The following is a 12,974-nucleotide window of genomic DNA, read 5'->3' as shown; positions in this document are numbered from 1 at the left end:
AAAGCATCATGAACGATGCAACCATAGGCTAACCTTACAGACGCCAAGAGCTATACTTGTCTATACAGCTACCCAACCCTGGAGTATATGGGCAACATCCCGCTATCAGGCCGATAAGGTCGCGTCGCGCTTTGCTCTGCCCCACTTCTTTCTTCTTTTCTTCTCTTCTTTTAGACAGTACAATCATTAAACACCCTGAAAATGCTCATCGGCTTATGTGGAGGTCAGTAGATAATTCTTGCAAACCAAACCCCCACCCGACACGGGACGAGCTAACGAGGATATACGTCAAAAGGCATTTGCGCTGGCAAACATGCGATTGCTGACTACCTGATTCAGCAAGGGTTTCAGCTTCTTGAACTCGCCGACACACCCCAATACCACACCACCGATTTAGAGGATGACCTGCGACTGCAAGTGTCGGAGATCCGAAAAAAAGACCCCAAGTCACCAGAGCTTATATTTCAAGATGCCGACTCTCTACTCGACTTTGCGACAAAAAGATGGCAAGAACGCTGGGTTACTACAGACATTGCAGATCCTACTACCCTAGATCGATTCCTCTTGCGCCCCTTCTTCCTCCTCGTGAGCGTGGATGCGCCAATCGGCCTCCGATGGAAACGATTTGCCGACAGGTTCGTGATGATACATGTGACTGAAGTCCGAGAGCTGATTTTCTTTTTCTTTGATTGAAAAAAGATGTTGGAGAAGACAATTGGATCCGCCTGAGCTTGAAAAGTTCATAATGTGGAACGATCATAATCTTTACGATCAGGATACTGGACGTGTATACTTGACCGACAAAGCTCAATTGCGCCTATTCAACTCCTCGACAGGCCTCAAAGAGTTACACTCGGCTTTACAAACCCTGGACCTGGAAAACGAACAACGGTTGAGGCCAAATTGGGACCAGTATTTCATGCAGCTGGCCTCTCTTGCTGCCCGAAGAAGCAACTGCATGAAAAGAAGAGTGGGATGTGTGCTCGTTCGAGAGAGTCGTGTCATCAGCACAGGATACAATGGGACGCCACGGCATCTCCGGAACTGCAACCAAGGCGGATGTACGATACAGGCCAGAACTGAATAACTCTAATGGCTCTATTGTCCATTTGGCTCACTAGAAATCATTATAGGTCCACGGTGCAATCGCGGGGATGGAGGAGGAGTCGGCCTCTCAACCTGTCTTTGCCTTCACGCCGAAGAAAACGCGTTATTGGAAGCAGGCCGAGAGCGGATCCGAGAGGGGACGATCCTCTACTGTGATACGTAAGTCTATTCATTCTTCTATGAACTGTTTAAAAGACAAAATATCTTACTGTGGATTGCAGATGCCCTTGCTTGACATGCACTGTTAAGATAGCCCAAGTTGGAATTTCGGAGGTCGTTTACTCTCAAGGGTACAACATGGATAGTGACGTAAGTCAATGCTTGTTCATTCCAAGGGTTCTAATTAATCTAATTTGAACATACAGAGTGCGGCTATCTTACAAGAAGCAGGCGTACGGCTACGGCAATTCCACCCGGTAGCTAATCTTCTATGCCCTCATTTCTCTTTATGCATAACTGACTATATAACAGCCTACAAATGGGCTCATCGTTCTTCAGGCACCCAAGATACCAGTCACAACCGAAACCCAATAACCCACAATACGACGGTAAAGGCGCAGGGCATCCCAACCTTAGTGAAGAGAAAAATGCACCTGCATCAGTGAACATTTCCACCACTCAGGGGTATGTCAAAGTTATTGTACAAAGTAACTCGTCCAAATAACATTGCAATTAAAGAGGAGGAGGTCCTTGATGGAAACCAAATGTCCTAGGGCTATTAGTAGTTAACTATTGTCTAAAGAAAATACTATGACTCACAGGTACTTATAAAGTATGGAAGGAACTTAGATTATATAGTAACTTTACGCTTTAAAGAAGTACCCTAATGTACTTATTTTCTCCGCATTTTGTCCGGCAGAAGAAAAAAAAGGTATGACTCAGCGTGCGGATTTTGGCGGGGGTCTTCAAGGAACCCCTCGACGGTTTTTATAGCTGGATGCTTTTCGGTGTTGGTTCAACCTCGATAGTCCAATACCTTACCCGCTTCCAGCTGCGATCACCATTGTCCTTTTGGCCTAAGTTCTTACAGCCATGCCTACCGTCCACTTGCTGGACTACGTGGCGGGGAACATCCGCTCCCTGGTCAATGCGATTAACCAAGTCGGATATGATGTCGAATGGGTCAAAACCCCAGAGGATGTGAAAAATGCCGATGTTAGTCAAATCCCGGATCAATTCCAGCACCATTGGCTCATGACCATGCCGTTGCTAACAGCAGAATCATAGAAACTGATACTCCCCGGTGTTGGCCATTTTGGCCATTGTCTCTCCCAACTTGACAAAGGAGGATTTTTGGAGCCCATCCGACAGCATATCGAATCGGGGAAGCCTTTCATGGGGATCTGTGTTGGCCTGCAAGCCCTTTTCCAGGGCTCAGAGGAGGACAACGACGTTCCAGGGCTTGGCGTTATTCCTATGCGCATTCAAAAATTCAACGACACCTCGAAGAGTGTACCACACATTGGATGGAATTCTGCAATCAACACGGGATCAGATGGCACAAAACACGAAAGCTTTTATGGTCTGAGGCCGACTAGCAAGTATTATTACGTCCACTCCTATGCGGCCCCCTACAACCCGGGTGTATTGGAAAGTGACGGCTGGTCTGTGGCTACAGCCACATATGGCGAGGAAGAGTTCATCGGTGCTATCAGTCGGGGTAACATCTTTGGCGCCCAATTTCACCCGGAGAAGAGTGGTGTGGCTGGGCTACGGGCCATACGCGCATTCTTAAATGGCGATCAATTCCAGTCGCTCTCACAGGACCTGGTCACTGGCAAAGAAAATGGGCTCACTCGTCGTGTTATTGCTTGCCTTGATGTTCGCACAAACGACTCTGGTGACTTGGTTGTCACCAAAGGTGACCAATATGATGTCCGAGAGAAGAGTGGAACAGATGCCGGCGGCAGCGTTCGCAATCTCGGTAAGCCTGTTGACATGGCTAAGAAATATTACGAACAAGGAGCAGATGAAGTGACCTTTTTGAACATCACCTCTTTCCGAAACTGCCCCATTGCCGATACTCCCATGCTTGAAATTCTGCGACGAACATCAGAGACTGTCTTTGTGCCTTTGACCATTGGTGGAGGAATCAAAGATACCGTCGACACTGATGGCACCCATGTCCCTGCTCTGGATGTGGCAACGATGTATTTCAAGTCTGGAGCCGATAAAGTCAGCATTGGCTCCGATTCTGTCTTTGCCGCTGAGGACTATTACAACGCCGGTGAAAAGTTGAGTGGCAAAACCGCAATCGAGACGATATCCAAGGCCTATGGAAAGCAGGCTGTCGTGGTGAGTGTCGACCCCAAGCGGGTATATGTGGATAAGCCAGAAGACACCCATCACCATACAATTAAGACCGAGTTCCCCAACTCAACTGGGCAAAGCTACTGCTGGTACCAGTGCACCGTCAAAGGTGGCAGGGAAACTCGCGATATCGATGTGCGGCAACTCGTGCAGGCTGTTGAGGCCATGGGAGCTGGTGAAATTCTTCTGAATTGCATCGATAAAGATGGAAGCAACAGTGGATTTGATCTGGAATTGATCAGAGATGTCAAAGCTTCGATCAAGATTCCAGTCATCGCTTCAAGCGGGGCTGGTGTACCTGCGCACTTTGCAGAGGTCTTCAACAAAACCACCACCGATGCAGCATTGGGAGCAGGAATGGTAAGTTTACATTCTTCCAACTATTATTTTCTTTCACAACAGAGTCTCTGACCATGTCCCAGTTCCACCGTGGTGAATATACCGTAACTCAAGTGAAAGACTACCTTCAATCTGAGGGATTCCTGGTCCGCCAATTTGAGGCTGAGATTTAAAGACTCGGCTATTCAAAGGTGTGATATCTTCACATGGGCATATTTTGCAAATTTTACGTTTTTATACGAGAATAGAGAATAGATGTCATGGGGGTCAAGCCCATCAACCAAGATACTATACAGTTCAAATGTGAAGCACAGAAACAATTCAATACACACAAGATGTTTGAGATAATGGATTCCAATAGAATGTTGAAGGGCCCGGGGCAGATACAGCTATTGGCCCGCCCGGAAAGTCACATGATACACCAAAGGCGGTCTACAAGGCGGTGGAGACAGACACAAATCATCTGACTTTTCCTCACTTGCCACTTCACCTTCTCCTCTCCCCAAGTCAATACCCGCGGCGCTCCAAAAGTCCTATCCTCACCACCCACGTACCTAGCTTCTTTCTTGCTAAATTTCGATTTTTTGACGATACCCTCTCGGCCTTCATCACCACCGAACTATATTACTTAACAACTGCGACACCTCGGTTTCGGTCGTTTGACAGCGAATTTGCTCATTCCTAACAGGTCTGTATAACTGGGTTTGGTGTCTGCAAGGATCTTCAAAAAGGTCCGACACAGGTCAGGGTGCTAGGGTGGCTCTGCGAATCACTTGAAGGACGGGGCAGACCATCAATCTCTCTTGAATACACCTTTTTTTAATTCAGCGCCAGTGTTCGATCATCGTATTCATCAATTCCTTGATCTCCATTTGTATGCAGTGACCTGAACACTCACCATTCAGCATTCAAAAGATTCTCATTCACACATCCATTGTCTCAGTGGTCTATTGATCCCTGCTTTTTTTAAAAAAAATATCTCGTGCTTTCTCTGTGCTTTGAACAGATAACGTCTGTTACCCGGCCTTTCTTTGTTGTGCCTGGTGATACACCAGTTTCACTTCATCTCACGAGTTTTTTTCATTCCTCTCTTTATTATCCCCTATTGCTCACTGTACACGGCGACGGTGCCCCTAAATCTGGGTCTTAATACACCTACGGCCATCTTTGTTGCACCCATCCCCCTCCCAAATTGAATACAATGTCATCCTCTGTTCATTTCAAATTCAAATCCCAGAAAGAACCCTCAAGGGTCACCTTCGATGGCACTGGTATTTCGGTCTTTGAGCTCAAAAGAGAGATTATCAGCCAAAGTAGATTGGGCGATGGGAGTGACTTTGAGCTGTCGATCTACAATGAGGACACTAGAGAGGGTATGTTACTTTGTTCCAATGTGTTTCATTTGCTCCTGACTAACAGCAAGTCTTCTGAGATTCAATAGAATACGACGATGACACCACTATAATCCCTCGATCGACTTCCGTGATCGCCCGCCGATTGCCTGCAGCGCGCCCTGGTAAGGGCGGTGCTGCTCGTTATGTTTCAGGCAAGATGCCAGTCAATGCTCGCAGTGCTCCTCGCAACGAACCCTCGATGAGCCGAGTAACACCCGGATCAGGGCAATCCGTCAACAACAACGTCCTCGAACTCAATAATGCACAAACAGAAGAAGAGAAGATCAACGCTCTGTTCAACCTGCAGGCTAGCCAATGGCAAGAGCAGCAACAAGAAATGGCAAAGTAAGCACACTTCAACCGGATGTTTGATTATGTTGGAGATATTAATATAATTTAGCGCAACACCCGTTCCATTTGGTCGTGGCAGAGGGAAGCCGGTCAATGTACCCGACCACCCTCCGCCTCCAGGGTATCTTTGCTACCGTTGCCGGGAAAAAGGTATGCACCTCTAATCAAATCACCCCACCTACAGAACGCTGACCGTTGTACGCAGGTCACTGGATCCAAGCATGTCCTACGAATAACGACCCCAAGTTCGACGGCAAATATAGAGTCAAACGATCAACCGGCATACCACGTTCACTTCAAACCAAGGTCGACAAACCAGAATCTCTGGCCCCCGATGGCTCCACCGAAGATTCAAGGAATACAGGGGTCATGGTGAATGCTGATGGCGACTTTGTTATTGCAAAGCCAGACAAGGCAGCCTGGGAATTGTACCAAGAAAAGGCGAAGGCATCGGCGGCAGCAGCAGCTGAGGCGGCAGCTGCCGAGGAGAGCAAAGCATTGCAAGCTCGAGGTCTGGAGTGCCCAATTGACAAGAGGATGTTTTTAGAGCCAACAAAGACACCATGTTGCCAGAGGACATATTGCAATGATTGTATTTCAAATGCCTTGATTGAAAGTGACTTTGTTTGCCCGGGATGTGCTACAGAGGGGGTCTTACTTGATAACCTCACCCCCGATGATGAAGCTGCATCAAAAATTAAGGAATATGAAGCCGACAAGGCTGAAGCCAAGAAGGAGAAGGAAAAAGTCGTCGCAGGCCCTAATGGTACTCCTACCCCCGACGTCTCCGAAACTGAGCCCAAGGAGTCTTCCGCCACCAAAGAGCAGAGCCCACTCAATCAAACTCAAGAGACTTCGTCCACACAATCCAGGAAAAGATCCGCTGAGGACGAGCCCACTAGCCGGAATGAAACCGCGAACTCTGAGCCGGGTAACGTGCTCAAGAAACAGAAGGCAGATGATGGTCATTCCGACGTTCCGACCCAGGCTAATAGCGTCCAAGACGGTGCGCCTGGTGTTGCCCCAGTGAATTTTAATAATCAGGATATGCGCTTCAACAGCTTTGGGCCAATGCAAGGCATGCCTATGATGCCATTCTCGGCTCCTGGATTCGGTAATGAAGCCATGGGGTTTATGAACCCCATGGCGATGGCATCTGCCAATGGCTTCCCCAGTGGAATGGGCCCAGGATGGAATCCCATGAACATGCCTTTCAATCCTCTCCAAGCTGGAATGTTCGATCAAAGCAATGGTGGCATGCCCAACGGATTTCCTAACATGTTCAATGGAGACCCTTCAATGATGTTCCCCATGCCCCAGAATGGGTTCCAAGGCCCAAACTCTGGAATGAACAATTTCTCAAATCAGCAGCGGACGGCTTTCAGCACACCTTATTCCCGAGAAGAGGATTCACCGTATTTTCGTCAACCTGTGAATCCGCAACGTCATCAGGCTAGAAACCGACGGGTTCGGCCTAGCGATTACAGGGAGCTTTGAATAGAGAAGTGGCGATGGCTTGCATGGATTTGCATTATGGTTTCCTAGTACACACTTTGTATATGCATATTATTTACAGCGGCTTTGTCTTTTTTTCCTACTTATTCTTTTTTTTTTTTGTTTCTTTTTCATCTCATTCCGAAGAGGTTTCTTTTTTACCTTCAGAGCGTGTACTACTACTACCATAGCCGCAATAAGAATAATTCAATTCATCATAGTTTCCCACCTCTGTTATATCACTTTGACCGGGACTTAGGAATTAATATCGAGTATCATGTGGCTATAATGCCACCAATCCGTTCAATTAATGTCTACCGTTGGGCAGTGTAACTACTTAGTTTTAATAACACCCTCTTTATGGACATTAACAACTGGTAGAAATCATGCATAGTACAAGAAAGTAAGCCCATGATATATAACAATAATAGTTCACCAAAGGAAGAAAGATGAGGAAATATAAAATGATTTTATATTCCAAATGCAGAGGGAGGGTCAGGTGACTGGGCCCATTCACACCGTCTCTACTTCCACACCGTCCACTCCGTCCAATTCCGTCCGCTTCCCCTGTTCAACATCAATCAGACCATTCGATTTTCTTCTCAAAAAACACCAACCATCTTCATCGTGTCTTCTCTACTTCATTTAAATTTCAAATTTCAACCTAGTTCGATATCTTGACCTACACCGCTCATCAAATCCCTCCCAGAACAATTATCTGAAAGATCAACCATCATGGCGAAATATATGAATAACCACAGTAGTAATTGCAATCAAATGCAACGGTTCCTCGACCAAGACTCCCAGAGCACCGTTCTCGCTACTTGCTACAGTGTTGAGCCGTCTACCTCCAAGGTCCACGGCTTCCACTATTGCACTACCCTGGGCGCCGGTAAGTATCTCGTAACCAAACATCATCTATGTTTCTCGATCTAATCTTGAGATTAGGGGTACAGTGGTATCCCTGAGGTCCCTTCGGGGACTAAATCGTCTCTTTCAAGTCCTCCCCACGACATCCTCGATTCCCGCGCGGAACGAACCTGGCCTGGAAACAATTGGCCAGAGTACAAGGGGGAGGCAACGCATAACATCCCGGAAGAGTGTGAGAGACTCTTCTGTGACAGACTGTCTGCGACATTCCTGGGTGAGAGGAATTTCGTGGGACAGGAGTCACTGGGGATGGATGCGTTCCGAAATGTCCAGTCAAATCAAATCGGGCTCCAGCATGCTCGAATCCAGCAATGGATAGAAGTGTGGGATTATACCAGTGATGCTATCTACCGTGGATTTGTGGCTGAACACAATAAGGAGCGGACCTTGTTCGTTTTCTTCGAGGACCGTGCACTTGAACACGGCCTCAAGTCAGGGTATGTACGCCCCTTGCGTTTCCTTGTACAAGTCAAGGCTTTCCCCTTTTGCCTAGTCACAGTCCTCCATGTGTGTTTGATTCACCTGCTGACCTTTCACCCCCCTTAGCTTGATCGCTCTGTTCGAACTCGCCGATATCGCTACCTTTGGGTGTTCGCAAATAGTTGCCTGTGTCAGTCGCTCCCAGCGCACAGATGAAATGGAGCTTGTGCGAAGTTTAGGATGGTGTGGATTCAGCCTCACCACCTTGGCGCCTTGGGTCTCACACAGTGATCAAGGGCCCTGCCTTAGTAATAAATGGCTTTTCTTGGTCGCTGAAGTCTAGCAATAGCATCATTGTGTGATGCGTTTATTTCGTTTGGATTGGAGTCATGGATTTTGCTTATGTCCTGATGCTTGAGCTTTTGCACAAGGCGACTGTCCTTTTATTCCGACTATCGAATATTGCTTCTTGCTTCCTTATTTTGATTTGTTTTTCATGCGTATTATTGCATAGTTCCATATAACTATACACTATTCTAATGAAATTGTCACTTTCCCCCGCTTTCACGGGAAAAAAAAGCCGTGACACCGATACGATAAGAGATAAGTTATGTCCATATGACCTCACTCCCAGGGCTGCTTTCACCATTCACCTGGGTATACCTCCCTTTCAACATTGGGAAGCCTTTTAAGGTCTCTCAGAGTGAAGCATCCTATTTAAACATCTCCCAGGATGTCTAAGGAGCGTGTCAAAAGACTCCAGTTCCCCAAGTTCCTCCTTCCCTCGGTGTTTTCAAAACAAAGTGCGGGGCTTTCTCCAACAGACCGTATACCCCAAACCACAAAGACCGCGAAGTATCTTGACGGTCATGTTTCCTATCTGTGCTGTGCAGGCTGTGCCTCACATCTTTGCTGGACTTCCCAGATTATTAGCAAAGGGTTTACAGGTCGCCATGGCCGTGCCTATCTTGTGTCGGCAGAGCCAGTAGCCACTGCTGTGTCGGTGAGCGCCTCGTCTTCGCCTACAGCCTCCCTCCCCAATACGGTATTGCAGCGTCCAGTTCCTCGCCAGCTTGTTACAGGGGCACATACAGTCAGCGATATCACCTGTACATTCTGTGACAGTGTCCTGGGCTGGAAGTATGTTGCAGCCGAAGAAGAATCACAGCGGTACAAGGTTGGCAAGTTCATTCTGGAAACCAAGAAAATCGCCGCCTCTTCATGCTGGGAATCCTCACCTGGGGTGGATCAGACTATGAAAGCCGACCGCCAATATGGAATCCAGTCTGGCCCAGCAAATACGGAGTTTGACAGCCAGGACGAGGATGAGTGTGAGGACCTGTTCGCCGGAATATGGAGCCCTGGACTTGCTGCACGTCGAAGAAACCGTCAGATCAAACGTCGACCTGCGATGTGGGGAATTTCATAAGTTGCAAGAAATCCTAGGGTTGGACCTCGTGGGATGAGGTCATTGCGTAATGTGATCTGATACCCTTTTCAACAACGTTGTCTTGCGTTTTTTTCTATTGCATACGAATTTACTATAATAGTAGCCAACATGAGCTTGCGATCTATGATTTGTATTTTTTTCTCTTTTTTTTCCCCCGGAAGCCTAGCATTTCGTACAGGATTTGATTCATTGAATTCATTAGCACCCTGGTAATTTAGATGAGTTCGATGATATATGAAAGAGAAACTATGAGATTAAGCCTCCTATATCCCTACATAGACGGTGCGACTTGACAGAGGGCGTAGATATGTACGTATGGTATAGCAAGGTAATAGTGAAGTAAACAGTCAATACCAGAGCACGGCTTACCCTACAGCATTTTCTCTACACACTTCCTCGAAGGCTTGTATTTCTGTTACCTCCTCTTCCACATGAATAATATTCCTCGCGGCTCTCAGACTAATATTTAAAAACAGAAGCTGATACCTGTATCTATGACATACAGTAGTAGCAACAATGACTCCTCCAGCTACGGTAACAAGTCCAGCTCTAGTCATAAGTAGGATAGCTATGGCGGCAACAATAACTTCTCCGGCGATAGCATTGGTAGCAGGCTGTTAACTAAGGCCAAATATTCGTGATTCCTGGGGATTATGCGCTAGTATATATATCACTTTGGGTTTCCTGAACAAGGGTCGTGATCAGAGTCGTTCTTCGTTGTCGAAGCAACCAGTAGACATAAGCGAATGTGATAGGATGTGTCGTTCGGAAACTAGCATAGCGAGGCACAATATACGATTTATCTACGATACTTTACGGATCAAGAAGCATATCTGCAAGTTTTCCGATATCGTCGATACGTTTTGTTGGGTTAATAATAAAACATTATAGATAGCTATTTCGGCAGTAGACAGATAGACAGACTATGTATAGTCATTTATCCTATTTAGTTCATTATACATTCGATTTGACGAAAACATAATGAAGTCTGATTGGATAAAGAGGATACTGTCAATACATTTAATATCTGTTCTGGCAAGATGGCCGAGTGGTTAAGGCGTGACGTTTAGGTTATAAACCCGTCATGCGAAAGCGCGTGGGTTCGAATCCCACTCTTGTCATATCATTTTCTTTTTTTCCCCTTCATTTTTTTTCCCTTGCCGATCTCTGCCTACGTACGGAGTATGAATACCTACATGGACAACAATCAATTTGATCCCAGTTACCAATAACCTGGTTAAGCGTGACTAGCGGCAGATTGGCTAGGTAGTAGATGTGTGTTACTAGCAAAGAAAAGAACAGCCTTTGAAAACACCTAGCTTATTATGTTTCTTAGCCATCTAAGGTTGTCAAATTGACGAAACGCCTCTCTTTTCTATGTCCCTTCAAGTTAGCATAAAGATCAATTCCTCGCCATATAAGCTTTGAAATTAAGGGCTTTCGGCGAGAAAATGAGAGAAGAAAAAAAAACCCCGATTCAGCCAAAGGACACAAGACCACCTTGTTTACGAGGAAGCATCGTCAACGCGAGACCGCTTGGAGCCATTCTCCGCGGGTTCCTCGGCTGGTCTTTTTGAGGCGGTTTCAGGTTGCTGGGTTGGCTGCTTTGCAGGCTTACGTTTGACAAAGGCAGACAGATCTGTTGCTCCCTTGCTAGCTGCATCAAGCTGGGCTTTCTGGTCTGTTGCGGACTGACCCATAATTTGACCCAGAACTCCCTTTAGCATAGCTTCGTTGGCTTGGTCGTTCTGCTCAATTGAGACAGGGGGTCGGCGCAGATCAACAAGCTGATTTAGTTCATTATTAACGAGTTCCAACAATATGTGGCAACGGCAGACATGAGAGAAAAACTTACCCGTTGCTCCATCTCAGTGACGATCTCCTTGACATTGGCGATCTTTCGCTTTGTTGCAGTTGCCTTGTCCTCATCCCCATCTTTCTCGGCCTCAAGTTTCTTCTCCTCCTGGGCCATTCGGACCTTGCAGCTCGTGATAGCATACTCCATCTGGGTGGCAGCTTCCTTCCTCATCTCTTCATCAACTTTGGGTTTATCGTTGTTATCCTCCTCCCCACCTTGTTGGGCTGATGCGAATTCCAGGGCGAGAGAGAGCTTGTAATGGCATTCAGCAACAGAGGGATCTTCTAGAGGATACAGCGAGTTCCTCAATTCGAGAACAGTTTTCAAGTCAGTAACCGCTTCACTGAATCTCTCTGCTTCCAATGAGATTTCAGCTTGAAGATCGTGTGTGTCTGCGATTCTTTCCTTGATATGCTTTGTGTCCGTGGACATCGTAGTCGATTTTCCTTTGCCCTCATCATTCTCTTCTGCGGCACTCAGCTTCTTGAGGTACAGAACACGGGCAAGATCCAGGACCTCAAAGGCATTGGCGAAATCGTCGTCTTCTTCATCGTCCTCGGCTTGCTCAGCAGTTTCCTCATCCTCGTCCTCGGAGTCGACAAAATTCTCGTCTCCTGTAAACTGAAAGAATGGTTTAGATGATGTGGGCTCTGATTCTCTCCCTGCGCGCTTAGTGGAAGATGACTTTTCCGCCATCGAATTGGTGATCGCGTCTTGGACAAGGGAATCACTGGTGGATTTCGACCCAGCGGAGGATATATTTGTTGAAGATGCTTTGCCGGATTGTGGTTGTTGTTCGCCGGCTACCTTGGAGCCAAGGACATCACTTTTACTCACAGCCACGTTGTACAATGACTTTCCGTAGGCATAGAGTAAATCGGCATTCTCTGGGGATAATTCGCCGTTGAGTTCGGCCTGAAGCTCGGTAGCTTGGGAGTACAGCTCGGAGGCAGAGTCGTAGTCTTTGGTCGCATCTTTCGCAGCAGCCCGTGCGATCAAGTCATCGAGTTGGGTTCGTTTCTCTTGCTCCGAGACGGGAGATTGACCGTCCTGTGGATCAGTCATGGTGAATGCGATTTTTGTGAAGAGTAGTGAAAGAAGAAAGAAACAAATTGATAAAAAGAAAAGAATAGCCTTTTAAAGAAGTAAGAGTAAGATTCAAGTAGGAGAGCCGAGTGAAGTGAAAAAAAGAGTGAGAGGAGATGGGAAGAAGAAGCTTTAGCTCCGGCGCGCGTGTCACGCGTCTTCGATTTAATTGAATTCTGGATCTCTGTCTCTCTCCCTCTCTCTTCCACCCCGTCTCCCCTCTTATTATGCATAT

At 46.8% G+C, this 12,974-nt stretch overlaps 5 protein-coding genes across 5 annotated transcripts; 4 read left to right on the top strand and 1 right to left on the bottom strand.

The window, feature by feature from the left end:
• Positions 1–201: 201 nt before the first annotated feature.
• On the top strand, positions 202–3,929 carry N7518_000580 (histidine biosynthesis bifunctional protein hisB; the record flags this gene model as incomplete). Its single annotated transcript, XM_057181508.1, is given in 10 exon segments — positions 202–223; positions 296–635; positions 700–1,061; positions 1,134–1,266; positions 1,329–1,416; positions 1,473–1,523; positions 2,076–2,127; positions 2,138–2,262; positions 2,335–3,777; positions 3,840–3,929. 10 exon segments carry the CDS (start codon positions 202–204, stop codon positions 3,927–3,929), a joined length of 2,706 nt encoding a protein of 901 aa, XP_057046858.1.
• Positions 3,930–4,957: 1,028 nt separating this feature from the next.
• N7518_000579 (cleavage polyadenylation factor subunit MPE1) lies at positions 4,958–6,998 on the top strand (the record flags this gene model as incomplete). Its single annotated transcript, XM_057181507.1, has 4 exons — positions 4,958–5,129; positions 5,198–5,495; positions 5,551–5,651; positions 5,707–6,998. The coding sequence occupies 4 exons, from the start codon at positions 4,958–4,960 to the stop codon at positions 6,996–6,998; spliced, it is 1,863 nt and encodes a 620-aa protein (XP_057046857.1).
• A 732-nt stretch (positions 6,999–7,730) lies between these two features.
• Positions 7,731–8,688, top strand: N7518_000578 (ornithine decarboxylase antizyme; the record flags this gene model as incomplete). The annotated part of the gene is made up of 4 exons (XM_057181506.1): positions 7,731–7,758; positions 7,829–7,887; positions 7,944–8,362; positions 8,472–8,688. 4 exons carry the CDS (start codon positions 7,731–7,733, stop codon positions 8,686–8,688), a joined length of 723 nt encoding a protein of 240 aa, XP_057046856.1.
• A 390-nt stretch (positions 8,689–9,078) lies between these two features.
• Positions 9,079–9,774, top strand: N7518_000577 (yippee/mis18 family protein; the record flags this gene model as incomplete). The annotated part of the gene is made up of 1 exon (XM_057181505.1): positions 9,079–9,774. The coding sequence occupies one exon, from the start codon at positions 9,079–9,081 to the stop codon at positions 9,772–9,774; it is 696 nt and encodes a 231-aa protein (XP_057046855.1).
• A 1,526-nt stretch (positions 9,775–11,300) lies between these two features.
• N7518_000576 (SHNi-TPR domain-containing protein) lies at positions 11,301–12,718 on the bottom strand (the record flags this gene model as incomplete). Its single annotated transcript, XM_057181504.1, has 2 exons — positions 11,301–11,582; positions 11,651–12,718. The coding sequence occupies 2 exons, from the start codon at positions 12,716–12,718 to the stop codon at positions 11,301–11,303; spliced, it is 1,350 nt and encodes a 449-aa protein (XP_057046854.1).
• Between the last annotated feature and the right edge of the window lie 256 nt (positions 12,719–12,974).

This window comes from Penicillium psychrosexuale (genome assembly GCF_028828465.1).
Source record: "Penicillium psychrosexuale strain IBT 29551 chromosome Unknown utg000001l, whole genome shotgun sequence".
NCBI lineage: Eukaryota > Fungi > Ascomycota > Eurotiomycetes > Eurotiales > Aspergillaceae > Penicillium > Penicillium psychrosexuale.
This window is presented reverse-complemented; position numbering and strand designations above follow the sequence as displayed.